The 25,338-nt window shown below is 32.7% G+C and overlaps 1 protein-coding gene across 3 annotated transcripts; it reads right to left on the reverse strand.

The window, feature by feature from the left end:
- Positions 1 to 1,731: 1,731 nt before the first annotated feature.
- On the reverse strand, positions 1,732 to 12,301 carry LOC122307604 (protein STRUBBELIG-RECEPTOR FAMILY 3-like). 3 transcript variants are annotated; one of them, XM_043120573.1, is made up of 18 exons: positions 12,142 to 12,298; positions 11,955 to 11,988; positions 11,513 to 11,673; positions 10,247 to 10,376; positions 10,085 to 10,156; positions 7,741 to 7,806; positions 7,551 to 7,622; positions 7,379 to 7,450; positions 7,208 to 7,279; positions 7,067 to 7,132; positions 6,831 to 6,896; positions 5,691 to 6,085; positions 5,153 to 5,577; positions 3,874 to 4,142; positions 3,167 to 3,305; positions 2,848 to 2,984; positions 2,605 to 2,761; positions 1,732 to 2,166 (listed from the first exon to the last, which is right to left on the reverse strand). In XM_043120573.1, exons 3-18 carry the CDS (start codon positions 11,652 to 11,654, stop codon positions 2,056 to 2,058), a joined length of 2,391 nt encoding a protein of 796 aa, XP_042976507.1. In that variant the 5' UTR covers positions 11,655 to 11,673; positions 11,955 to 11,988; positions 12,142 to 12,298; the 3' UTR covers positions 1,732 to 2,055. The 3 variants fall into 3 exon arrangements, with proteins under 3 accessions (XP_042976507.1, XP_042976506.1, XP_042976509.1); XM_043120572.1 differs by having other exon boundaries at positions 11,955 to 12,301; XM_043120575.1 differs by having other exon boundaries at positions 1,732 to 2,154; positions 11,955 to 12,300.
- Between the last annotated feature and the right edge of the window lie 13,037 nt (positions 12,302 to 25,338).

Here is a 25,338-nt window from a genome sequence, read left to right on the forward strand (position 1 = left end):
TATACGTGCATGTAAAATTGTCCTGAATTTTTTTATCACTAGTTTGAGTCAAAATTTAGGCGCAACACCCCATAGTATAGCCTCCGAAGTAAGAAAGAGAATAATTTTCAATAGATAATTTATTCTCCATTCAAATGTGAACATCACATTAAGATAAAATACTGAAATAAAATTTGATGCATAGAGAAAAAATATAAACTAAGCATGACAATGGAGAACAATGTTATACTAAGCAATATGACATGGAAACAAGACTCTGATACCAATATTGAAAGCTTAAATGAGAGTAAGAACATATATATTTTACTGTAGCGAAAGAAAATGATGATCTAACCTCCCGCCATAATTACTTAATTCTTCAACCAAGGAATCTGAAAACCAAAGTTAAACACGACCTTTGGGGAAAAAATATAAACTAAGCATGACGACTCATCATGTTTAATTGGAGAAGATTTCACTTTCCATTCCGCTCGATTGGCCACCAAGATGCACAACCGAAGGTAAACACAACCTTTGTTTCTATTATGATGTTTCAGTTATGCTTATGTCAAAGGTATTTTCTTATTGTTTTGTTACATGAAAATTCAATTTTGTTATTTTACAAGAAATGTGAAATCTCTACATTCTGTAATTGGCTCATATTCTACACACTAGTATAGCTTTACTGCTTACTAAGTCGATGGACTTTCCTTGAACTCATATTTCCATGATTTGGAAATAAGCATGGTGGAATGTTATGATCCTGAAGATTAAAGATACCAAGACATTTTTATATAGCCTATAAGTTGCTCTCTCCGTGACTTGTACTTGTGAAATAGTCCCATAAAAGTCCTAGGACTATTGGATACTAATTTCATTAAACTTTTAACCCTCATAATTATAACATTCTACCATACTTCCGAATCCGACGTTTATGGTGACCCACTCAATTAACACTAATTCAGTGATAGCTCTCTCCCTTTTGGCAACTTTACTCATCTATCAGCATTCAATGACTTAACACTATGCTCATACATAATACCAAAGCATTTTAATTCAACCTATAGGTCGACTCCTCCATGACATGATCCCTACTCTAATACTAATTGTTAAAGATCCAACTATTGATTCAAAAATCTTAAGATTGTTGGATACTAATTTGATTAAACTTTTAACCATTAAGATCATAACACATTATGTCTCCCATTTCCTTCACTTAGGTTCCATACAAGATACAAACGGACCTTTGATCGTGCTATCTATTCCCACAAATGCATACGGTGTATTCTTTAAGACAATTGGGTTACCAGCTCTATGAGTCAAAACTTTAGTAAATAGAATCCGGATTCTTATCAAATTTTTAAGAGAAATAGTGAAGATCATCTCTAATTATATGTTCTGATGTGACGGTTTAAGCGAAATATTGACATATAAAACCATGCTAATGCTAAGAAATAGACGGCATCTCTTTTCTACTCAAATGGATAGTGAAAGTATTTCATATCATTTTATTTCATTATTATAACTTTTCAAAATTTTCATATAAATAATAATAAAGACTTTAACTTTTTCAAATTTTAAAATAATAATAATATTAAAAAATAATATTTTAACAATATTTTATTAAACTTTCAAGTCAACTCATCTCATCTCAACTCACCATCCAAACGGCATTTAAATGGACAAGTAACAAAATAATTGAACTCATATCAATTAGCAAAGCCATGCTACTTGAATCACGACTCAAAAGGATACAACAGGAAGAAAAAATTTCATTTTTTTAAAAAAAACTATGAAACAATTAGTTAGCACATTTATGGGGGTACACACATCTTTGTTTTGTTTCATCAATACAATAGAATGATCAAGAATAACGGACCATAAGAATTGGAGGACTCTTCAGGACCAAAAAGTTCTGCGGCTGACAGGAAGACTCCTAGGTAACAGTTTTGGTTGTGAGCCCAAGCATTCATCTGCAGCCGGTTCAGGGTAGCTTGTCTTCTTGGTTTGTCATCCTGCAGAGTAATTTATGCAACTTCATCGTTCATAAGCTGAAGTCGCTTTCCCTAATCTAACTCAGTCTCCATTTGATCCACTGCCGTTTGACTCCTTCCTTATCATGTTCAGTAAGTCTTGGACAACTTCAGACATTGGTGGCCTGAATTCTGGCTGAGACTGCAAATTATGCTTCAGTTTAGGAAATCAGTTGGATGGAAGAGCATAATCAATCTAAGCAGACACGGAACCAGGGGAGGACTCTAACAAATATGTGTGTGTGTGTGTGTGTGTGTGTGTGTGTGTGTGTGTGTGTGGGTGTGCAGGTTTGACTCATAAAAATTAACATAAGCCCATTTGCTTATATAAGAATCTTATTTTCTCATTTATACTTTGGCCCCTCTAACATGAAATTCTGGTTGTCTTGGAAATTCTGGTTCCACCCTGAATCTGAGAGAAAATTTGGTTGTATATTTGTCACTCTAAGCTCTTATTCTATTCAAGCTTTTTGAAGCATTTATGCATTAACCCAATTGTACCCACAAAAGGATAGTCAGGACCCAGAGGAGTCCCCCCATTATGGCCGAAACCGGTCTTACTGAAATCCTCAAAATCAACAACTTTGCTCACCCGAACACAACGAGCAATAATGTCTGCAAAGTTTGACACAGATTTGGCTGGGTATTCTCCATTGAGAGCAGGATCAACCATCCTTGATAATGCATCAATGTCATGAAGCTGGGGTATTGCCCATCTCACCAGAAATTGCTCCCCACGAGTCCGTGACCTGTCCAAAAGTTGAGGAAGATAAAATCTTCATTGCATAAAAAAAGCACAAGCAAATCTTAAGAACAATTTTGTCATGATTTGTACCTGTCATAGGAAATCCGACCGGTTAAAAGTTCCAACATAACCACTCCAAAGCTGTAAATATCACTTTGCTCAGTATAAATTCCAGACTCAAATTCTGGAGCTCCATAACCGTAAGTTGTTAACAGACTTCCTGATAGCTGAAATTAAATAACTTTAGACAGTTATGGTGGCAGCAATGATGATAATAATCATCAACTGTGCGCCAATCCAACATTAAACTAAGAAAATAGGCTCCCCACAAGTTCTAAAAGAAATAATGTTTACTCATCTATATCCATAGAAGCAAGAAACCTCTCTATCTATAAGGATTATGACTTACCTGACTTACAGAGCCTGATGCTATTAATGGAGCCAGACCACAATCAGATACATGCACCGAAAGATCATCATCAAGAAGAACGTTTCCAGACCTAAAATTCCTGTGTATGACAGGAGGCTGACAGACTTCATGCAAATACCTTCACACACAACACACAACGAAATCAGTACTAGAAACAGGGCACGACTCTTTTTAAATATTCATGCCACAACAAAAGAAGGATAACTCTCCTGCGCATATTCTCTTATTCAATTGTATGTTGACTAAATTATAGATTAATTTGAGATCTGAGAACAGTACTAGTAAAATTTCCTTTGCTCAACCAATGTAAAACATTATATTTCATTCACACTTGATCCCACCTTTCAACCCAAGAGATGAACCAAATTCATGACCTCTTAAAGTGATATAGGAGTTATTGTCCATGATGATCTGTTCATATCCACTAATTATTTTATATCTGCTATTTACTCAATATATTTTTGTTCATCATTTCAGAAAAATTAGCTAAAAATTCCCAACCACTGATAGTATCATGTTTGCGCATGTCTGGGCCTTAACAGGATTACATTCGCTTTTAAGACGTACAGATTACTCAATCTGTTACATCTGGCCACAATTGGAAGATGTATGTTTTAAACCCATTATTAGTAGCGAAGTTAACAAGTTGGATCACAAACTATCATTTCAATGGTTATTTGACTTACTCTAAGCCTCTTGCAGCTCCAAGTGCCATCCGAATGCGGGCATTCCAAGACAGTTTCTTTTTAAGTTCATCATCTGAGTGTAGTGTATCATGCAGCGTCCCATTACTGCAATACTCATAGATCAGAAGCCTTTGACCATGCTCTACACAGTAACCGATAAGCTCAACAACATTGGCATGTTGGATTCTATCAATGTTGTTTACCAGTTCCAGAAAATCATCGTCCTTCTGACTGGAAGCCTTCTTGTCCAGTTTCTTGACTGCAAGTAGCTACAAAAGAATCCAAAAAGATCAAATGTAAGTATCAGAAACCATTCTAAGCAAAACATAAAACAATTGCAGCACATATGAGTGAGAGAAACAATTCAGAACATATTAGATTGGCTACCTCCATAATGAATACAGAAAGCGTATAAATACAAAAAGCTTTTTATGATTAAATGATACAATAATCCTTTGATGAACAAGAAGTCAAAACAGCAGAATCCACAGTAAAATAGAAAAACAGTCACTGAATAGGATGATAGTCAAATTTGGCATGGTAAGGATTTATTTCTGACGATAAACATGAAATCGTAATAAAGGGGTTTGACTATCTTTCAGCACTAACTTCTATATAGCAAGCTGTTTTAATGCAAATACATAAAGATGTGAGCAACTGTGTGGGGCACAGAATGTAATTATTACTAGAAAAGTGAGATAATTTATTATTGTGAAAATAATGTGTATCCTGAAAGAAAATCAGTAAAAGCAACCAAGTAACCGAGAAACAAACCCCTAACATCATCCTACAAGTACAATACCAGAGGCAACTAAGAACTAGTTATGTTTCCAAAACAATTTTCATACATTTCATACTGTGCACGATTTTAAGAATCAGGGAACGTCAAAACAGCAATTGATGATGTGGTAACTGAAATGAATAAAATGACTTTCGCACTACTTCCTGTAAGGTTATTTGAGATGATGTTGTAGCATGAATATTACTAAACTAGTGCTCCCATTCCTCTTCTATGTTTTCAATTCCAATACAAGCTCAGTTATATCTCATATTTAGTTTTTAGTCAGTAATACGAATACTTGGAGGCTATAAAGATAAAACCCTATATGTTTAATAAAAGGAAAAGAGCGTACAAGAAGAATATTGAGAATCGTCAAATTGCTAGAAGAAAAAGGAGCAAAAAATGCTTCAGGTAATGAAAGCCCAAGTTACGTTCCAGTCAGTAATCCACAAAAAAGTAGTTGCTATAAATTAATGAAATCATAGTTATAGATAGAACCTTCCCATCAGGAAGCTGTGCCCTATAAACAGTCCCCAACATTCCTTCTCCTATAAAATTTTCTTGTGAGAAGCTGTTTGTATATTGCTGAAGGGATGCAATTGTGAAAGACTTCGCACGGGTGGGGGGATATAGAGTCTTGGAGGGAAGTTTCATTCTAGTCACTTCGGCAGGCAATTTTGGCGCTGCAATGACCTTCTCAACAGGAGGTGGAGGAGGTGGTGGAGGGGAAGGGGGAGGAGGAGGGGTAAGATGCATTAGTTGCATATCATTTGGCCTCATGTCTATCGCATGGTCCTCCTTTGGTAGTGTACCCCATCTCTGCACATTTCTCTCTTTCTCATCCTCTGATTTTGCAATCGCTTCTACTCTTCTAGTCTCTGCCTGATGGTCGTCCTTTGGCCTCACAACTGCCCCCTTTTGAACTGTTCAAAAATCCAGCCATGCATAAAAAAAATTAATAATGGAACAAACATTATGATTAGGCGCCGGATAACTTAATAGTAAATTGATTGGGAAATCAGAAATACTTTTTTACCTTTCTCATTGTTTGGTGGAGATAAAGATCCATTGTCTCTAAGATTCTGCCTGTCGAATTCATATGCACCTATCTGAGGTAGCCTGGAAAATCTGTCCTCCTCCCTTCGTCTGCTAAACCATGGGATAAGGAGTGCAAGTCCCAGGGCCAGAATCACCAGGAAAAACACCGCTGCAATTGATATTCCAACCACCCGCTTAGTGGTCCAAACTTTCTTTGTTTTTTCAGAATTCAATCCCCCTGTTGCAGATGGTCCATTAGCCTGTTTCGCAGGTGTGCGTTCAGGAGATAGTCCCTTAAAAAATGGAGGTGCTGGACCCACTGGTGGAGGTTTTAATGGGGATGTAGGTGGAGTTACTGGAGGAGCGGTAGTATTGAATGGGTTTCCATCTTTCCTGAATAGCAATTATCAAATATTAGTAAAACAGGTGCGCAAACTAACAAGCATAACTACATGGAATGCTGTTTCCTCTTCTGTTGACAACAACATAATGCAGAATTAAATCAATGCTGAAGACAGAAATGTAAACTGCAAGCCAATAAAATGAAATTTGACAGCTGCAGCTGTGGTAGCAAAAGTACAGCCATTGGTAAGTATAATGTTATTGTAGAGGTATGTATATATCACAACATCGATTGTTCTTAAAGCTGCTCAGAAACATGAATGGTAGATATGTTGACATTGTGGGCCTGCTGCATGGAAACCCATGCGAAGCGAAAATTTGCAAGACGGGAAGAATTTATATTTTGTCTAATTATCACCAGCTATTGTGCCAAGAAAAAGAGCCCCAAATCTAAAGGTAGTTCGTTAGTTTATCCAATAAGGTTTCCATACCTGCTAGTTTAAAGGGAGCTAACATTGGTCATTTTTTTGCCAATGACAGCAGAAATCAGAAAAACATGGAATGCGCTACATCAATTTCTTTTATCTATCTATAGCTATTTCTAAGCTGTCAAGTCTTAAGAAACTCTTCCTGTAAAGGTCAGGAAAGAATCTTCGTTTCAGAAAAATTCTAAATTGGTGGAACGCACTTCAATTATTGAAATCTCTCTCTTTTCCAACACAGGTCATATTTGATGATCATAGACTCATATTTCAAATGGAAATAAACCAATTAATTGAAGGCTCAGGGTTCTCACCTGAAGTTTGGAATGCTTAGCAACTTCTCAGGTATTGGTCCAGAGAACTGATTATTTTCAATATTCCTGTTAAACAAGAGGGACAGTTTTCATTAGGGAAAAAAACAAGTATAAGCAATTGAAGCATGATAAGGCAACATTATCCTACAAATTTATAAAACCTCTGCATGATTCTCAAATTAAAAATATAAGAAAATGAGATTTCTTCTAATTAAAGCAATTGTTGAGAAGAATACAAATCTCTCAGAGGCAGATCTTGTAAAACATCAAGGGTCCCAGAAAGCTGATTGCTCTGCAAGCGCCTGACAACTACGAAGTTAGCACTATAGTTGGAGATAAAGCAGATCTAAACAGCCTTACCAAGACAAAATACTTACAGGGTGGTCAGAGAAGACAAAGTTTCAAGAGAAGGAGGGAGTTCCCCACTCAAATTGTTACTGGACAAATCTCTGCACAAAGATAAGTGACTCCATCAACCACAAATCTATAAATAGCCTATAAAGTTAATCTGGACATGAGAAGGTTGCCAGATATAAATGAGATCCTACAGATTGATCAACCCTGTCAGAGATTGAAAGGCATCCGGTATTTCTCCAGATAAATGATTGTCATTAAGAGACCTGAAAAGGCAAAAAACAAATAGGCTTATGAAAATTGGGATGACTTCTAGACGTCCAGTAAGAACCAGCAAAACAGGAAAGTAGACAAGGAAAAAATTACATGGCTGACAGTTGAGTTAAAGAGGATAAAGAACTCGGGATGCTTCCACTGAACTGGTTAGCTGAAAGAAAACTGCCAAGGGGCAAAGATTATTATATCTTTTGCATTGGAATGCAGAACAGATACATACTCAGGCAGATATAATATTTACAGAAATTAAATTTTAATTTGGCCAAAGACTAATGCATACAAGTTTTGCATGGTAGATGGCAACGTGGTCGGAATGCTGCCCCCAATGTGGTTGTTGCTTAGATCTCTGCAAAGAAAAAAAAAAAAGTCCCACAAATGTATCAAAGAGAAAGATGACTGCCTAATACCCATAAGACCCCATAACATAAACGTAAAGACTCGGTTCCTGACTTGTCTTTCACTTCTTATATCTAATATTTCATGCATACAGGACACATCAGCCAGCTTGATAAATGAAACTGACAGAACATTCAAAATAGGCATCGGGATTAGGGCTGTTAATAAACAATGCTAACCGATAGGCAGCTCGAACTCAGCTTGATTACACTCAAGGGTAATGATAGCCTTACATTTCCTTTTCTACTGCTTTGCTATCCAACTATTCTATTTTTTACTTTTGCTCTTTGAATCTAGATTGAAAATCTCATAAAATTACCTTCTTGCATAATGTAGAAAAAAATAAACTCAATCAACTAACATAATCACGTAATTTAATTAAAAATAAATTCAATTTTATAAAAATTGACCTTCTTTTACTAGTAAATTTTTTTAATTAAGATTTAATTTTTAGTAAATTTCAATCAAATTTTATAAAATTCAATTTATTTTTAATTAAATTATGTGATTATGTTGGTTGATTGAATTTGTTTTCTTCTAGATCATGCAAGAAGGTCAGGTTATGGGATTTTTAATCCAGATTCAAATAGCAAAAAGAGGAAAAAAAATAACTAGATGGTAAAGCAGTAGTAAAGGAGGTGTAAGGGTATCATTACCCTAAACTCAAACTTGACTCCATTCAATTTTTTTTTTTTTTATTAGCACCAGGTATCCAGGAACAATGACCCGACTAATCCCTGGGGTGCACAAGCCCTCGACAATGAGTTTTCCCCAAATGCACTTCAGGTAATTCGAGAAAAAAATCCCCCAATCCAATGACCCCTAAAAATTGTTTGCACCCAAGGGGATTTGAATCTTAGACCTGGCGAGAGCATACCTCCAAGCCCAAGGTCTTTACCACTTGAGCCAACCCCTAGGGGTTGACTCAATTCGATTATTAAATAAGTTGTTCATAAACAAAAAAAATTAGACTCAATTATTAAATTATACAAACTAGTATAAAACTCATCTGACTCGATTAAAGTTCGCGAGCATGCTCATATAAAGCTCATCTCAACTCGTTAGCTTGCTCATACATTAACACACACACATATATTAATATATAAAAATACATTATGATATATATGTATATAGTTCCCTATATATGAATATGTAGTACTTACGATGAATATATATGTGTGTATATATAATTCACCATTTAATGAGTATGACTGTAAATGTTATGAATATACTGATACTTTCTACGAGTAACAAGTATAATTGATTAGAGTTGGATAAGAGCCAAATAGTCATATGGTGTTGTAGCCATTTAATTGTATTTGTCAATAATTGTAATTGTGAGAATAACTTTGTATCTAATTGTTTTTTTTTTTTTTTTATTGGCAATAAGTGTCCGAGAACAGCGTCTCAACTAATCGTGGGGGTACACAGGCCCTCGGCAAGGAGTTTCCCGTAAGTACACCTCGAGTAATTCAAGGAGAAAATCCTCTAGTCCTATAGCTCCAAGGAATTGTTTGCACCCAAGAAAATTTGAACCTTAGACTTGGAGGGAGCATACCACTAAGACCAAAGCCTTTACCACTTGATCCAACCCCTAACTCCTAAGGTATTCTAATTGTAAAATGTGAGTAAAATATTTTATTATTTTATTTTTTAATAAATATGAGTCGAGTTGAGTTGAGTTGAATTGAGTCGAGTGCTCAACTAAACGCTCGGCTTGATTTATAGTCGAGTCTCGAGTCAAGTTTGGATATGAGAATGTCTTATTCAAGTCGAGTTCAGACATCCAAAAAAACTCAATTTAAGTTTGAGTTGAGCTCGAGCCTTATTTTTTAATAATCGAGCCATGTTTGACCAGGCACTACTTGCTCGAACTCGGATTGATTACATCAGGATACTCCAACAAGCAATGAAGAATAAGAAAATGGATCTACAAATGACACACTCAGCTTTGCATTTATTGATGAAAGGCATGTTACAAGTATTATTTATAAAATAATTAAACTGGGCCCTGGATGTAGGCTCCCCAACCACTAGAACTTGTCTATCAAGTCATTCAAGGAACTCCTACTGCAGAATCAGGCACGATATGAAAAATCAATAAATAAATTGGAAGAAATAGATGATGAAGTCTACCATATATCCCCAACTGTAAATATCACAATCACAATGTGTGTGCATGCAGGATGCAGAGAGAGAGAGAAAGAAAGAGAGAGAGAGAGACTTACATTGCTTTAATAGAAGCAAACAATCTTAAATTACCACCCAGTTCTCCTCCCAAATTAGCGCCATTAAGAACACTGTAACCCACATATCCAAATAGAGCTGACAGTTAACCACATTTAGAAAATATCAATGGATGTACATTGTCAGAATAGGGGTTTCCATACATTCCCATTATGTCTGTATTCGTACACACCACGCCTTGCCAAGCTTCACCACATGGGTCTCCACCAGTAGCAACCCATCCAGGAAGAAGGGGGGAGCCCATTGCAACATATAGGTTATTGATTGCAGCCACTGATTCAACGGAATTAACACTAGATAATGTTAGTTCTGATTGATAGAAACAACATAAAAAAACAGTGTTGCAGACACTTTCCCTTCATTGTTTCTATTGAGGGTGTTAGAGATAATATCAAATCAAAATTTTGATTTGATTTTCATCATGATCAATATATTTGATTATAGAAAACAAGATCAAGATATTTACCTTATTATCATCTCCATGTAATTTCCCTATAAATAGGGGCCTATACTTTGTACTCAACCACAATTGATAATAAGAAAGATGTAGCCCATAAAATCTCTCCCTAATTTACTTATAAATAAAAATATTAAAAAAAAAAAAATCTCTCCCTATTTCTCATCTCTTTGCCATTTCAGTTTATATGATATTTCAACTTCTTTCATGGTATCAAAGCCCTCATCTAAGGCCAGGATCGATCCTGTGGATCACTTCTTTTATTCAATCCTTTGTCTCACTTTATCTCTTTCACAGAATCTTTCATCACAAAATCTTTAACCATATTTTGTCCCAAATCAATGCCTTTGGCATATCTTTATAAGCTGTGAGCCTTTATCATTGGGTTCTTTGTTGGTTATTCTTAATTTGATATTATCTCTAACGGGGGTGGTTCTGAAGGCTCATACTAAATAGCCCCCCACCCTGAATGTCCTAAGCCCAATGAAGGTGGAATTTGTGGTGCTACAACACCAAGAAACTTTATTGGCACTGGAAAACTTTGATTGAAAAAAGGTTAAGCATTACTATTATGAAAGATTGCCAGCTAAGAATTTGTTCAGATTGGCGGTCCATCTCCAGAAAACTCAAAGCAAAATGATATAAACTAAAGGTTTTATTTGGTAGCCATTAAAACATGGGAAAGAAAGAAGTAAAGTTAAATTCAGAATTATTATATACAACTATTATTCCCCTAAGAAACAAAAACCATGAATAAGCTGCGCTAGACCGAGCTATTTGACCAAATTCTCGGTGAAAATTTGCAATCATAGGACTCGAAGTCGGCATGAAAATACTATTTCCCTTTGATTTCTATTCATTTTTGCAACAATTTCTCAGCAGCCAAACAGGTAACACAAAAAGAATCATAATGCTGACGAATACGCAGGAAACAAAATCGAAAGACCCTTACCATCACTTGGATTAGTCTCTCCACGCGAAACAGGAGCCTCCCAGATCCACAAGAACCACACCAAAACCAGTGCAGAGATCTTCAAATCCTTGGACTTCATAGCAGATCTCTTCCCACCCACGGATGCCATACTCAACCTCATTCCTCAATTCATTCTTTTCCTGCAAAACCAATCACAGAAGACATCCTTGAATCTGAAAACGAACTAGAAGCAAAATTAAGCTCACGGTCACTGACGTTAACACAGCGCAGCAATCCAAAACACCCACAGACAATATCGCCAAAAGCAAAAACAAACAACCCCCATAATTCAGCAAAAACACTCACACACCCTATATATTTAAAAAACAACACAAATATATGCACATATTTAAACATACAATCAAAAACAATAATAATAAGCGAACAGACAACATCTACAAATATAAAAGAAAAAACTTACAGGGATTTTGGAAAATGCTGAAGAGAGCTGGAGTCTACGAAGCAGTTGGCAAAAATGGAAATGGAAAATTGATCACAAACAAAAAGAAGTGCGAAAGAATTTTTAAAGAGGAATTAAGCAAGACTTAGCAGTTAAGATTCAGTGAATACAGGCACTAAGTGGGATACGTAAGAAAATAGTACATTACATTAAAAATTATATAAAAGGTGCTGAATTTGGAGAACCCTAAGCATTGGAAAGAACTGGGAAAAAAGAGAAAAAGGAGACGTAGAAAGTGCAATGGGGGGGTGTTTTCCTGCGCGACCCTGGAACTCTTTTCTTTCCCTTTATTTATGTTTTCTGAGTTTTTGTGCTTCTTCGCTTCCTTCTCTCTCTTCGCTTAACTAAACTAGAACAGTGTGTTTGCGTGCGTGTCAGTCCACATCTCTATCTTTTCTGTGAAATTCCCGTGACGCGCTCTGTACGTGCGCGTGTTCATGAAATTATGTTTTCTTCCTACTTCTAGCATGGTAATTTTTTCCTCTCGTTCGAAGGAAAATTCTACTCCCCCTTTTTTTCTCTCTCTAGAAGGCGTTTTTTTCCAGCCAACTTCCAGGTTTAGTCCCCTACACTGGGCAGAGCTTCGGCTCCGTCCACCTCCTCTCCTAATCAGTCTTAAAGATTTTTCCAGTTTAATGCTTTTTCATTTGTCTATGTCCCTTAATTTTTTCTTTAGTTTTCTCTCTATAACATCGACCCTCGACCCTCACCGATCTCCTGCTTTTCTAGCAACATCCGACCAACACGCACTACCTTTCTAGTCTCTCCAATCTCTGATCTTCATATTTGCAGAAGAAAATCAGGATTCCGTGCAGAGCGTTTGTTTTTCACACGCAGCCGCAGTGACTTCAAAGGCCTCAGATCCTTTGGATATGTACTTCCGTTCATCTCCTCAAGTTACACGCACCACCACCTATTGTGTTAGCCCTTCGCCGACGACTCAGCTCAAAGTCCGACTACTATTTTAGGGATCATGGACATTTCTAAAAATCATTTCAAGACCATAAGTAACAGTATACTCATTATCTTTAATGCTAACAGCGATGATTTCATTGTTGGCATTTATGCAAACACTTTAATTCTATTTTTTTAAAAGAAGACATTTTATTGTAGGATATAAGTAGGGATCAAGAATTTGGTTCCAAATAAATCTACTTTTTTTTCATTTTTTCACTATTTTACACTGTTATTTATTACTCTGAAGCATTTGTTGGAGAACTTCACCCTCCTTATGTGTCATTTTTTTGGTTTAATGAAGTTAAGCTTACTTAGAAGGGGGAAAAAAGGAAAATTTAATAAATTTCTTTTAATTGTTTTTTTTTTCATGATACGTATATATTATATGGATAATAAGTGGAACAATTTAATTAATTTAACAAGAAGAAAAGAAATAATTTTTAAAAATATATATAAAATATATAGTATAAGATGATGAATAATATTTATCATTCAAAATAGGATTCCCGTGAGATGAAAAATTGCCAGATTCACAAAAAGAATATTACATAATAAAATTTTATAAATTGAAATGGTTGTATTTAAGATGTTGAATCTTCCTTAAAACAAAATAAATTTTATAAACTAATATACCATAACAAACAACCTTAATTTATAAATTTTATTTTGTGGCATGCCTTACTTGCATAATTATTAATAGAAATTCTATTTACAGTGAATGGGCTTACATGAGCAGTCTCTAAATGGAAATTGTACGTAAACTAACTTAATTATTGATTTTAAATAATGAGTAATACTAAATACAATCATAAGTTATGTAAATATCGCACACTCATTTTAAAAAAAAAAGAGTAAAATTTATTACTTTTCATGTAAGTCTCATATCTATTTATTATTTTAAATGAATACGCAGTAATACTATATATGATTATATTTTGAGACTGGTAATAATATATCTACTGTTCTTTTACAACTATTTTATAATTAACCAATGTTTGTATATAAAGCTTTAAAAAAAATCAGGTGTCCTTATGCTATAATAAGCAAACGAATCTACTTTCATTTATGCAAAGCTTTGTATATTTTCAAATAGTGAAAAAACATTTTAATCCAAATTATAAGTTAATATGATTTGTATCATAGTAATTTTAGCCTATGAATAAGAACAATAATAAGGACTCGTTTGAAAAGTAAGACCGTTGAATAGAATTTTTATTCTCACTTTCCCACGACGAAGTCAAGCAAGGTTTTTCCCTAAACATAATGCTACCAACCGTATCTAATAAAATGTCACGAGAAAAAGGAAAATGCATGGGAAGTTGGGGTTGAGATGGACTTAAAATTGACAGGATTTGTATATTATCAGGTTTTATTACGACTTGGGAGGGAAGTGGAATCCACGCGCATGAAATGCGAAAAAACATATCAACTTGGGGTTTATACGTATACCACCTAACTATAACTTTGTCAATAATAGCCGCCAGGTTTTTTTCTATGGGCTTCACGTGGTCAGACGATTTGTCGTTAGCTCTCGAGCTTTCCGTCCAGTTGGAAATAAAATACACACTGAGAAATTATTGGTTCTTTACCAAAAAGATAATAATAATAATATTCTTTAATTTTAACATCTATTGCCATTGATTAAATTAATTATTTTTTAATTAATTGTTAATATGATAGATATGTTAATATATGGTGCCAATGCTGCTACCTTTACGTTAATAGTATAGTATGACATTTTTTTATATTATTTCGCCAACTCAAGTTTGGTGCGTGACAATTTTGAAATGGACGGCACTATATCCACCACACCCACCTATCATTGGGAGTTATTGTTAGTTATAATTAGTGTTCTTTTTTTTTTATATATTTTTTTAATATTTTTTTAAAAAAATTTATAATATTATGAAAAAAATATTTCTTTAATTATAAAGTAAAAGAAATAAAAAAATAAATGTAAGAGGGAGCTGGGAGCCAGTGGATATGTCATTTTCCTCTTAAAATTGCAAAACATTCTTGAAAAACAAATTGACTGACCAGTTACCAGGTAAGTACGGGTGGGCCATATGATGGTTGGGTTTTAAGAAGTAGATACGGTATAGCCTGTACTGAGGAAACTTATGAGTAATTTGGATTTAAAGGTAGGATGAAATAATTTTAAATAAAAGATAGAAGTTGAATAAAAATAAAAAAAAAAAATTATTATTTTTAATATTATTATTATTTTAAAATTTAAAATAATTGAATTACTTATTATATTTTATATAAAAATTTTAAAAAATTATAATTATGAGTTAAAATGAAACAAATTTCAAATCCGAACGTAACTTAATTATAGATCCCTTTCATGTCACCATTCGGACAAACTTAAGGTAGTTGAATGGGTTGCACACCTAACCGATGTATTTCTCGATCACTACCCGGTTTAGTCGTGAGGTATTTTTCTAGGATCCTTCCTAATCGTCCCTCACCTCTTATTTGCGGGACCTACCCACTACTGTAATCTCATTATTTTAAAAATATTTTTTTTCAAAATTACACGCATTTATTCAAACACGAGTTAAGACTGAGGACGTAGCGAGTGACTCCTCGTTCAATTTTACAAATTTTTTTATTTTTTTTATTTTATTTAATTATTATAATTTTTTTTAAATTTTTACATAAAATAAAATAAAAAATTCAATTTTTTTAAATTTTGAAATAAAAATAATATTAAAAATAAATATTTTATTCAACTTTTAACTTTTATTTCAACTCATCTCATCTCATCTCATCTACGAATAACAAATAACTCATCACATAAAATATTTTATGTTCCCAAACAACATTCAATGGCATAGATTCTATCAGATGCATTGACCAGAGCTTTTACATCCTCCAATCATATAGATCTTAACGACTAGTTTTCAAAATATTAAGATGAATTGAGTTGAATTATAAATAGTAATTTTGTATAAATTTTATTGAAAAAAATTAAAATATTCTAAAAGTCAAACCGAAGACAAATTAGCATTTTTCTAAAGAAAATGCATCAAAGAAATGAGCTCTATCCAAATATTTTCTTTAAAATGCTCCTGATGACACACGAAATTTGTAGATCTTGCACGCTAGCTAGGATTCCTTTAAGGTTCGCCACATCAGCTTAATCCAACAAGGATATTGCGCAGACAAATATCATGCAAAGATAGGACGGAAAAACTCTTCAATTTGATTAATTTTGTTCCTTTTTTCCATCAATCGAAATAAGGTTGCCTTGGGAACGAAGCGACCACGAAGGAGACGTAAGGTATAGAGAAGAAAAACCCTCATCGACCAAACCATGGCGCAGGATATGGCCTTTTGCTACATTGTACCGTCAACAGTACTCTTTGCTTCCCCCCTCACGCCAACACTACATATTTAAAAGAAAATGAAAAATGAAAATTTTCATCTTTTTTAAAAGACGTAAAAAGGGAACATAAAGCAAAGATACGTAGAGTTTTGAATGATAGTGATTTAGATAGTAAGTTGAAACGAAATAAGTTAATATGAAGTTAAAAGTTATATAAAATATTATTTTTTAATATTATTATTGTTTTAAGATTTAAAAAAGTTAAATTTTTTATTATATTTTATTTAGTAATTTGAAAAAATTGTAATAATTAAATGAGATGAAATAAGATGAAATATTTTTTTATCCAAACCTAACTTAAACTCGTTTGGATACAAAATATCTCAGAATATCTATAAATATTAGTAAAATAATTTAAATTAAGATATTTTATTAGATTTAAAAAAAAAAGTATAAAAATTGAATAAAAATATTATAACGTTAAAATGAAAATAATTTTTTATATTTATTTTAAATTTAGAAAATTTATATTATTTTTTATATTTTATTTACAGATTTGGATAAGTTTTAATAATTAAATGATGATTAAATAAAAAAATTTAAAATATTTTATATTTAAATAGTACTTAGAAATAAAATATCTCAAATACTTGAGAATATTTGAAAATATTTGTACGTATATCCAAAAAATTTCTATCTCTAAAAGAAAGTCCTCCAAAAACCATGTAGATAAGAGAACCTTAAAGTGACATTGCCATTTAGTGGGAAAAAGAAGAATAATATATATACATATATATAAAATATTATAAAACCAGGTTAGAAAAGCCACTTTTGAAAAGAACAAAAGGGTCGGAAAGTCGTATAAGAATAAGATAATATATGCGGCTTGAAAGGTAAACGTTCTTTATCTCTTTATCGGACACGACCTCTCATAATTCTCACCATCTATCTATTTTTTTTATTCACTCAAATTCTTCCCTCACTTGATAACTTTATCTACCACACAAATTAAAAGAAAGCCGGCCATCTTCTTCTCACTAAGCCAACATTTTTGGTTAAAATATTTTAATCCTCACTTCAAAAGGCATTCATATAAAGCTAACGGAACAAAAGATTTGTTTTGTATAAGGGAAATAATTTAACTATAAAAGGCGTAGACGAAAGTAATATCACAAACCGACTTGATTTAGTATGATTCACTTGATTATAAAGTTATTTTTATTATAAAATAGATCTAACGAATTAGACAAAATTACGTCAGTTTATAAGGTTATTTTTTTTATAATTCATTTATAAATATAACAGTATTTTTCTCATAAACTCTTTCTACTTAATTATCTTTAAAAATACAAACACATCTTACTTCAACCCATCTTACTTCATCTAATCATTACATTTTTTTTTTTGAATATCTACAAAAAATATAATAGATAATTTAATTTTTTCAAAATTTCAAAATAATAATAATATTTTATTTTACTTTCATCTAAAACCATCTCATCTTATTTCACTATCCATGATTCCAATCAACCTATAACTCTTCCATTATGATGTTGAAGTGAAAGGGGAGATTTCAAACAAAATACGTCAACAGAGACGATTACAGTACATATTTCTAACAGCCACGACTTTCCATTGTAACTATTTGATCCATTTGTTGCATTAAAGCAGGCTGCCTTCTTACTCTTTGACTAGTTAAAAAGCATGAATTCGAACTTTTGATTTGTTGTAAATTTTTTTAATTATTTATTTTACTATAACATACCATACCTTTGAAAATTACATCTGCCCTCTTATTTCGTATTTTTAATCTACTTTTAATGCATCGAACGTCTGTCTATATATTAAGAAAAGAAAATACAACATGTGACGGTGACCTTACTAATTTTGTAATCATTCAACAACGTAGGATATATGTTGGCGGCCCGGCCCACCACCTTTGATGCTGTTGTCTTGTTGGATGTGACGCAGAATCTTAGTCTGTTTTTCTAAAACCAAAAACTAAAAACAAAATGCATTTTCCAATATCGAATTTCGACGCTTAATTTGTAGACAACGACACATGATTCAGTATATCTCATCTCACCCTACTATTCGATATATATTTGATTTCTTTTAATTTTTTTTAAATGCTAAAAAGATTCTATTTTTAAAAATATGGCTGATTTTTCTTTTAACATCTTCAATATTTTTGACATGTAAAGATGTTCAATAAATATATAAAAAAGATGATAGTTATAGTGGTGAATGTATAAGTGATATGTAATTATTTTGAAAAAATAAATGAATATAAAATTTATATGAAAAAAATTAATTTTTTTAATAATAAATCTTACTTTTCTTTTTAAATAAGTATATTATACTTGTACTAAGAATGTATCTAATATTATTTATATATAAAATACTTTTTCTTTTAAGGGTATAAGGGGGGAAAAGTAAAAAGTTGTTATTTTCGTCACAAAAAAGGAGAAAAGTATAAAGCTGTCGATACAAAGAATTTGTCATATAAACCTAAAATTACTTATTGGCCCTGCTTAGCCGTGAGATCGAACGACCCGAATTCATTCCATAATCGCTTATCCCATTAGGGTGGTATGGAATCCGAAGTTAAAAACAAAGAGATTCTTATGGAGTAGTCCAATCATTGTTCAAAGAAAGAAAATATACTATAATATATATATATATATATATTTAGGAAAATATTAACTGTACCTAAAAAAAATTTATAATAACTTATTCTTGTACGTGTTAGTTATTAAAATGTTGAAGATTAAAAAATGAAAACTATTATAATCACAAATAAATTATATAAAAATAATTTTATAAATTAACGTATTTCATATGATCTATTAGAATAAATCTGACGAATCATATCAAACAACGTCAATTTATAAAATTATTTTTATAATTAAAATATTTTTAAAAAATTATAAATATATGTAGAACTACTCATTAAAAGAAATTGTAAAGTCATGCAATTTTATATAAAAAATTATACACTTTTTTTAAGACAATCTTTTTTATTTTTTATTTTTAAAAAAAGTGGATCAACTCGATTATGTTGTTTCTCATCAGTGCTAATTTCACAATGTCATGAGTGCTAGTGTATGTAATGATTATATGGATGTGGTGGGGTTAAATTTTTGAATTTAGCCAATCATGTTTATTGAGTATTTTATATTACCGAGTAACTTACATAATAAATGTTGACTGACTCACAAATGTTGACTTGTAATTCAATAGATATTTCCCCTCGCGTATTCTAATCTCCATATAAATGTTACCTTTTTGTAGAAATAGAAGAAGATGAGGAAAATCGTGAATATAACAATATCATGTACTGTTACCATGACATTGTAAATCTCATTTGATAACTTAAAAAAGAAAAAATAAAAATACTTTAGTTACAAAGAAATTTCATTACAGTAAATTTACAAATTGACGTAACTTGATGTGGTACGTTAGATTGTAAAACTACTTTTATTTCAAAATAGATTTAATTAGCCACAAGTTGGAGCAAGGTCACTGAGTCTACCACGTATCGATCAGAACACAGAAAATAAACAAAAAGAAGAAAACAATTGACAACACAGAGGGCAGTGTGGTAGGGAGACAGCTGAAAATTGGCACCATGCATGTTTTTCTTTCTTTCTGTCTTCAAACATTGAAAAATCTGTGATTTCTTCATCAGTGTGTAGGACCCACGTACCCAAATTATGTTGAGTCAGTAGGGCCGAGCAATTGGTTATTATTCATATTGCTAACTAACGAGTCTCAAGTCCCAATCATGTTCCCTAAAAGTCATATTACTCTCACAAGTCATAAGTAGATTAATAACACTTGGAAGAGGACAGGACCAGATCTAGTAGCGTACTAAGTCCAGATAGATATATAGCTTGGAATCCGTCTCCTATGTGGGTGGCTTGCCTAACACTTCTTGCATGTCATTTTAAAACCAAAAATTACATTAATAAAACAGCAAAGACGATGATTTGGGACATTTTAATTCACTAGAGGCCACGGCCTTAGCTAGAGCAGAGAATCATCCTCCAGATTGTCTTAAATTAGGTGTTCTTTATTTTTGTCTCAACAAACCGTCTATTTGTTTTTCAAAAGTTTTCAATTCTTAATGTTGTTTTAGCTGATTTGGTTACACAAAACCAAACCGTCTATTTAATGAGTCTATCTCTTTCTTATTTGAATATTCTGATTAATATGTTTCTCATTCTCATTTGAAGCCTTCAAGCTCGAGCAAGAATTTAAAATCTTCTGTGTAGAAAAAGTATCTTAAAATTTCATATTTTCTATTTACTTTCATAAATAATGTAATAAAAAAAATCCCAAAACCTTTCTAAAAATAAATACTAAAAAATATCCTTATCCAAAGGTACTTACTTGTAGGTCACGGAATGGGGAACTTCCATGCAAAATACAAATATAAAAGGTGGATGCTAAAATATGTTCGGGCTAGGGCTAATACAACGTTCTAAGCCCAAAGCGAGCTCTCCAGAAACTCTAACCCAGCCTAGTTGACGAAATTAAGCTGAATTGGACAATTTCTTACCCAATTCGACTAAAATGTATAGATCTACTTCAAAGCCCAAAATAAGTACATGTTGAATCAATGCTTCTCTACCATTTTTTCAGCCCATACAAACAATGGTCTTTGAACCTGCCTGGTTTTCGATTACTTTTTCCAAACAACAAAAATATCCGTAGCTCCAAGAACCTTCCCACCACAATGTTGTCAAGTCTTTAGACCCATCATTGAGAGAATACCATTTTGGTATAAAGTGCTGCAGAAATGCTCTTAGAATGAATTGATTTGGTTTTTCCATTAGTTACTAAAGTTTTCGAGGGTTATGTATTTTTCCTCTTACTTTTCCAATTTTGATAAAGATCAAAAGAGCTAGTGGGTGCTACTTGTCCATATAGGAGCGGGGTTGACCCTTCCCCACACCCTGGCCCCACATGGGTGGGGGGTGGTTGTAGACACAATAGTGCCCATTGTTCATTGGGCCAAAAAATTGTTTTTGAGTCTAAAAGTGACAAAAAATATATTTTTAAATCCAAATTTTCACATAATTAATTTTTTAAATATAACCATAATTTAAAAATTAATAACATAGTTTTTACATTTATTTTTTTTATACAAGTTTTCAAATTTGTTCATGTATATAATGTGTATGTTATTGCAGCCTAATGTCACATATAGGAGGCTAAGTGAATATGTCCCACCTAAGTAATGTGGGATTGACTATTCATTCACTTTGCCATGGCCACCTATATAACAATTTTAGGAAGAGACCAACGCAATACAATTTTATGAATACAATTCTAACAAAATTAATAACATATATTTATAAATATGTACATCTATATATATATAAATATACCGCACCTACGAGGGGCTAGGGGCAGGGTGGGACCCCACTGGGTTCAACCCAACCCTTAACCTCATTAGGATTTTTTCCTATGGGGGCAGACTGTGGGCTATAGGAGTATAACCGATCTGATTTGATCTAGTTTTAGACATATCTTAGAACCAAACTAGCATATACCGGTTTTACTGATTTAGTCAGGTTTTTTTAGTATTTTATATATAGCATATATATATTGTAGTATATATGCTACAATTACCGATACTGGATTAGACTACACTCAGTATTTAACCAAGCCCACCGGTTTGGTCCAGTCCAGTTTATTGGTTCATCGAATTTTTTCCGTCCCTAGTGGGCCATCGTTGCCCTCCCCTAAAGCTAGCTAGCCAAATATAATACAATATGACTACTATCATATGAGAAATGTTTTAGTCATAAAAAAAATTTTACAAACTGATGTGACTTGATATGATTCGTTAGATTGTAAAATTATTTTTGTTGTAAATTAAATTTAATGAATCATATAAAAACACGTCAGTTTGTGAGTTTACTTTAGTTAAATCTTTTTCTAACCATAACACTTGTTCTATTATATACATACACACACATATGTTCTTAAGAAAACATGAATTGTAAGTTTATTTTCTTCCAAGTGATCCAAATGAGTACGGACATGGCTTGTTTGTGGGGCAAGTTTAATTACTAAAGTTTTCATTTAACGAGAAATAAGATTAAAAAACTAAAAAATGACTGCTCATAGGATCTATACATAGATGCAACTTGCTCTCCCCAAAAATTGCGAGCAAAAAAAGATGGCCAGTAACTCATAAAGTCAAATCCTCTATACAAAATATAGCAAGTTGAGAATCAATATTAAAGTACTTGACTCTGTATCAAAAAAATATATATATATTAAAGTACTTGACTCCTTAATGGAAATTTACTTATCCTCTTTGTGCAAGTTGTTCTTTATTCTAAAGTTATTGATTTTACACTCTTGAGTACTACTTGGTACATAGAAAGAGAATGCTTCAATTGGTTCTATAAGTGTTTGTTTAGCTGGCCTCTCTCTTACAGGTCCATTAATTCTATGGAGATCTAAGTTTTTCTTATATCAAATATGCACGTATCTTATCTGCTTCTGCAAAACACACATCTTGACTCGCCTAATTAATTTTTTTCTTAAATTTAATTTATTTCTTTGGACCATTAAAATTATTTCAATATTCATCGGATATGTGTGAAAAGCTCATTTCTTGGACGTGGCAATACACCCTTTTAAATGAGATAGTTTGGGATTGGGTATCCAAACTAATCGTTGGGGTGTTGCCAGTTTGCACACCCCATTGACGTCATATTTTAAAAAAAAAAAAACTTCTCAATTCTCGTGCATCTTCTTTCTAAGAGTATTCACATTGGTTTATGCATATGCATATGTAAAATCATACCTTTTGGAGATCTAATTTGCCATACAAGCAAAACTTCTACATTGACTTATGTAAATTTGAGATAAAATAATAATAAAATATTATCATTTTTTTCTTTTGCTTATTTTTTAATAGGGTTTGATCTTCAAATATGTAAAATATTTGAGTAAAATATTTTTTAGGGAGTGAATGAGTAAAATATGTAGTAAAATATATATATAGGTAAAATATGTAAAAAGAGAGTGGAAGGAGAGAAAAAGAATGAATAAAAAATATTTTGGAGAGTGAATAGTAGATCTTCAAATATGTAAAGATACTGTTCATAATTATGTAAATATTTTAAAATGCATAATTCAATATAGATAAATTTAAGCTTATATTATACAAATATGACTTTGCATATACATATGCATAGACCAATGTGGATGCTCTAAGATGACAAATCTTCTTAGACAACAAATGCTTCCTCTCTCTCTCTCTCACATCTCCTGTATCCTCTCTCTAAGATCTCTTCCTCTCTCACTTAGATTTGAGAAATATCTTTTCAGTTCCCTTTCATGTCTCGTTTATACTTTTTCATCTAGAAGCACCGCGTGCCCCTTTTCTGCGAGTGTCCCAAGCCTCTCAACTACCTCTTTTTGTTCATGCATGATGTAACTGCACAAAATCTAGGATTTCGGACAAACCCATGGCAGGTTTCTCCAACTTATTGTTCCCCACCCAATCCCTCTCTTCTTTTCATCCTCTTCTTTGATTTCTCAATATATATATATATATATATATATATATTTATATATATTTATATATATATCATATACATATCCAACTTCAAGATGATTGGCCTTCTGTTTTCTCACCTGGCTGTTACTTGATTTCCAAGCACTAAACTCCCCAGAATCTGACTACCATTTCAAACTTAGCATTATTGTTCTTTTATTTTTCAGGTAAATTTGCGTCGGCTCTTTACTTTGAATTTTCTTTGGCTTTCCGGGTAAAATGTAGCAATTTCTCCTCTGCAAAGCTGTGAATTGATTTATTTGGTGATGGATACTCCTGCAGGGCGCCGAGGGCTTGCGTTTCCATTAATGAAACTCACAGTTTCAGTAGACCATGGATTTCTGTCCTCATGAGGCACCTCTCCTTCACTAAATGTAGAGTTGCATTTTGCCATGCTGGCTGTCGTGCACGAGGCCTCCCCTTCACGCCTTTGTTTAGCCTTTTTCCCCTTTAAATCCATATACTAGATGTATACAGTAAGAAAGAAAAGCCCTAAAGAGCTGTCCATTTCAAGAAAATCCCATATTAATTTCTTAATATTTAATTTTTTTTACCTTTATCAAAAATATTTTGGTTATCTCTCTGTTTTTTCTTAATCTTTGATTCAATAGTATATGACTAATTGAAATAGAGTTAACTTGTGGTACTGTACATACTACATGGGTAGTTGTAAACTATTAATTATGACTTGTAGAAACTTTAAGAACATATATTCAGCCTGTTGTCATATAGGTAGAAAAGTATGCATAGCTTGCTATCATATGATATTTATTTATTTTATTACTGATCTTTTGGTGGTTTGTTATTTATTACTCAATTAGAGATAGAAGAAGATATCTTGAATTGTAATATTGGAACAACTCAAAACTAACTCTCTTGAAATTCACAGCAAGACTCTCTCTCTCTCTCTCTCTCTCTCTCTCTCTCTCTCTCTCTCTCTCTCTCTCTCTCTCTCTCTCTCTCTCTCTCTCTCTCTCTCTCTCTCTCTCTCTCTCTCTCTCTCTCTCTCTCTCTCTCTCTCTCTCTCTCTCTCTCTGAGACTTCATATTTTTGGTGCTCCTTGCTGGAAATAGTTGAGCTTCTCATCTTTGTTACATTTATTTTTTCTCATTTTCCTCTCTTGTTCTTTACTCCTATATTTTTTGTATTTTATTGAACCCAAGGTTTTAAATTTCATGTGATTATAAATCTACACATAGATTTTGATGATAACAAATGAATTCAAAGAATAAAGGAGTTTCAAGTTCAAGTTGTCCATACAATAGAGTCAAACACATCAAAGAACCAAGCATGAGCAAGAAGGAGACAAGTTCACATTAAAGTCATAGAGTAATGTTGTAAATCTCTTAAAATTCGAAATTAGGATTAATGCTCAAAATTAATATTTTATCATAAAACATTAAAATACATTTTCCACATGTGCATGAATATTTTTGAAAATTAAATTTGAAAATTTTGAAAGGTGATTGATT

Source organism: Carya illinoinensis, chromosome 4 (genome assembly GCF_018687715.1).
Source record: "Carya illinoinensis cultivar Pawnee chromosome 4, C.illinoinensisPawnee_v1, whole genome shotgun sequence".
Taxonomy (NCBI): domain Eukaryota; kingdom Viridiplantae; phylum Streptophyta; class Magnoliopsida; order Fagales; family Juglandaceae; genus Carya; species Carya illinoinensis.

What these genes read in the sequence shown, in the direction of transcription:
- LOC122307604 (XM_043120572.1), bottom strand. Translation starts at nt 11,654, where the DNA reads ATGAGGTTGAGTATGGCATCCGTGGGTGGGAAGAGATCTGCTATGAAG. An exon ending in AGAGACTAATCCAAGTGATG is followed by an intron (nt 10,377 to 11,512) that starts GTAAGGGTCTTT and finishes CCGTTGAATCAG; the next exon opens with TGGCTGCAATCAATAACCTA. An exon ending in TTGTCTTCTCTGACCACCCT is followed by an intron (nt 7,133 to 7,207) that starts GTAAGTATTTTG and finishes CGTAGTTGTCAG; the next exon opens with GCGCTTGCAGAGCAATCAGC.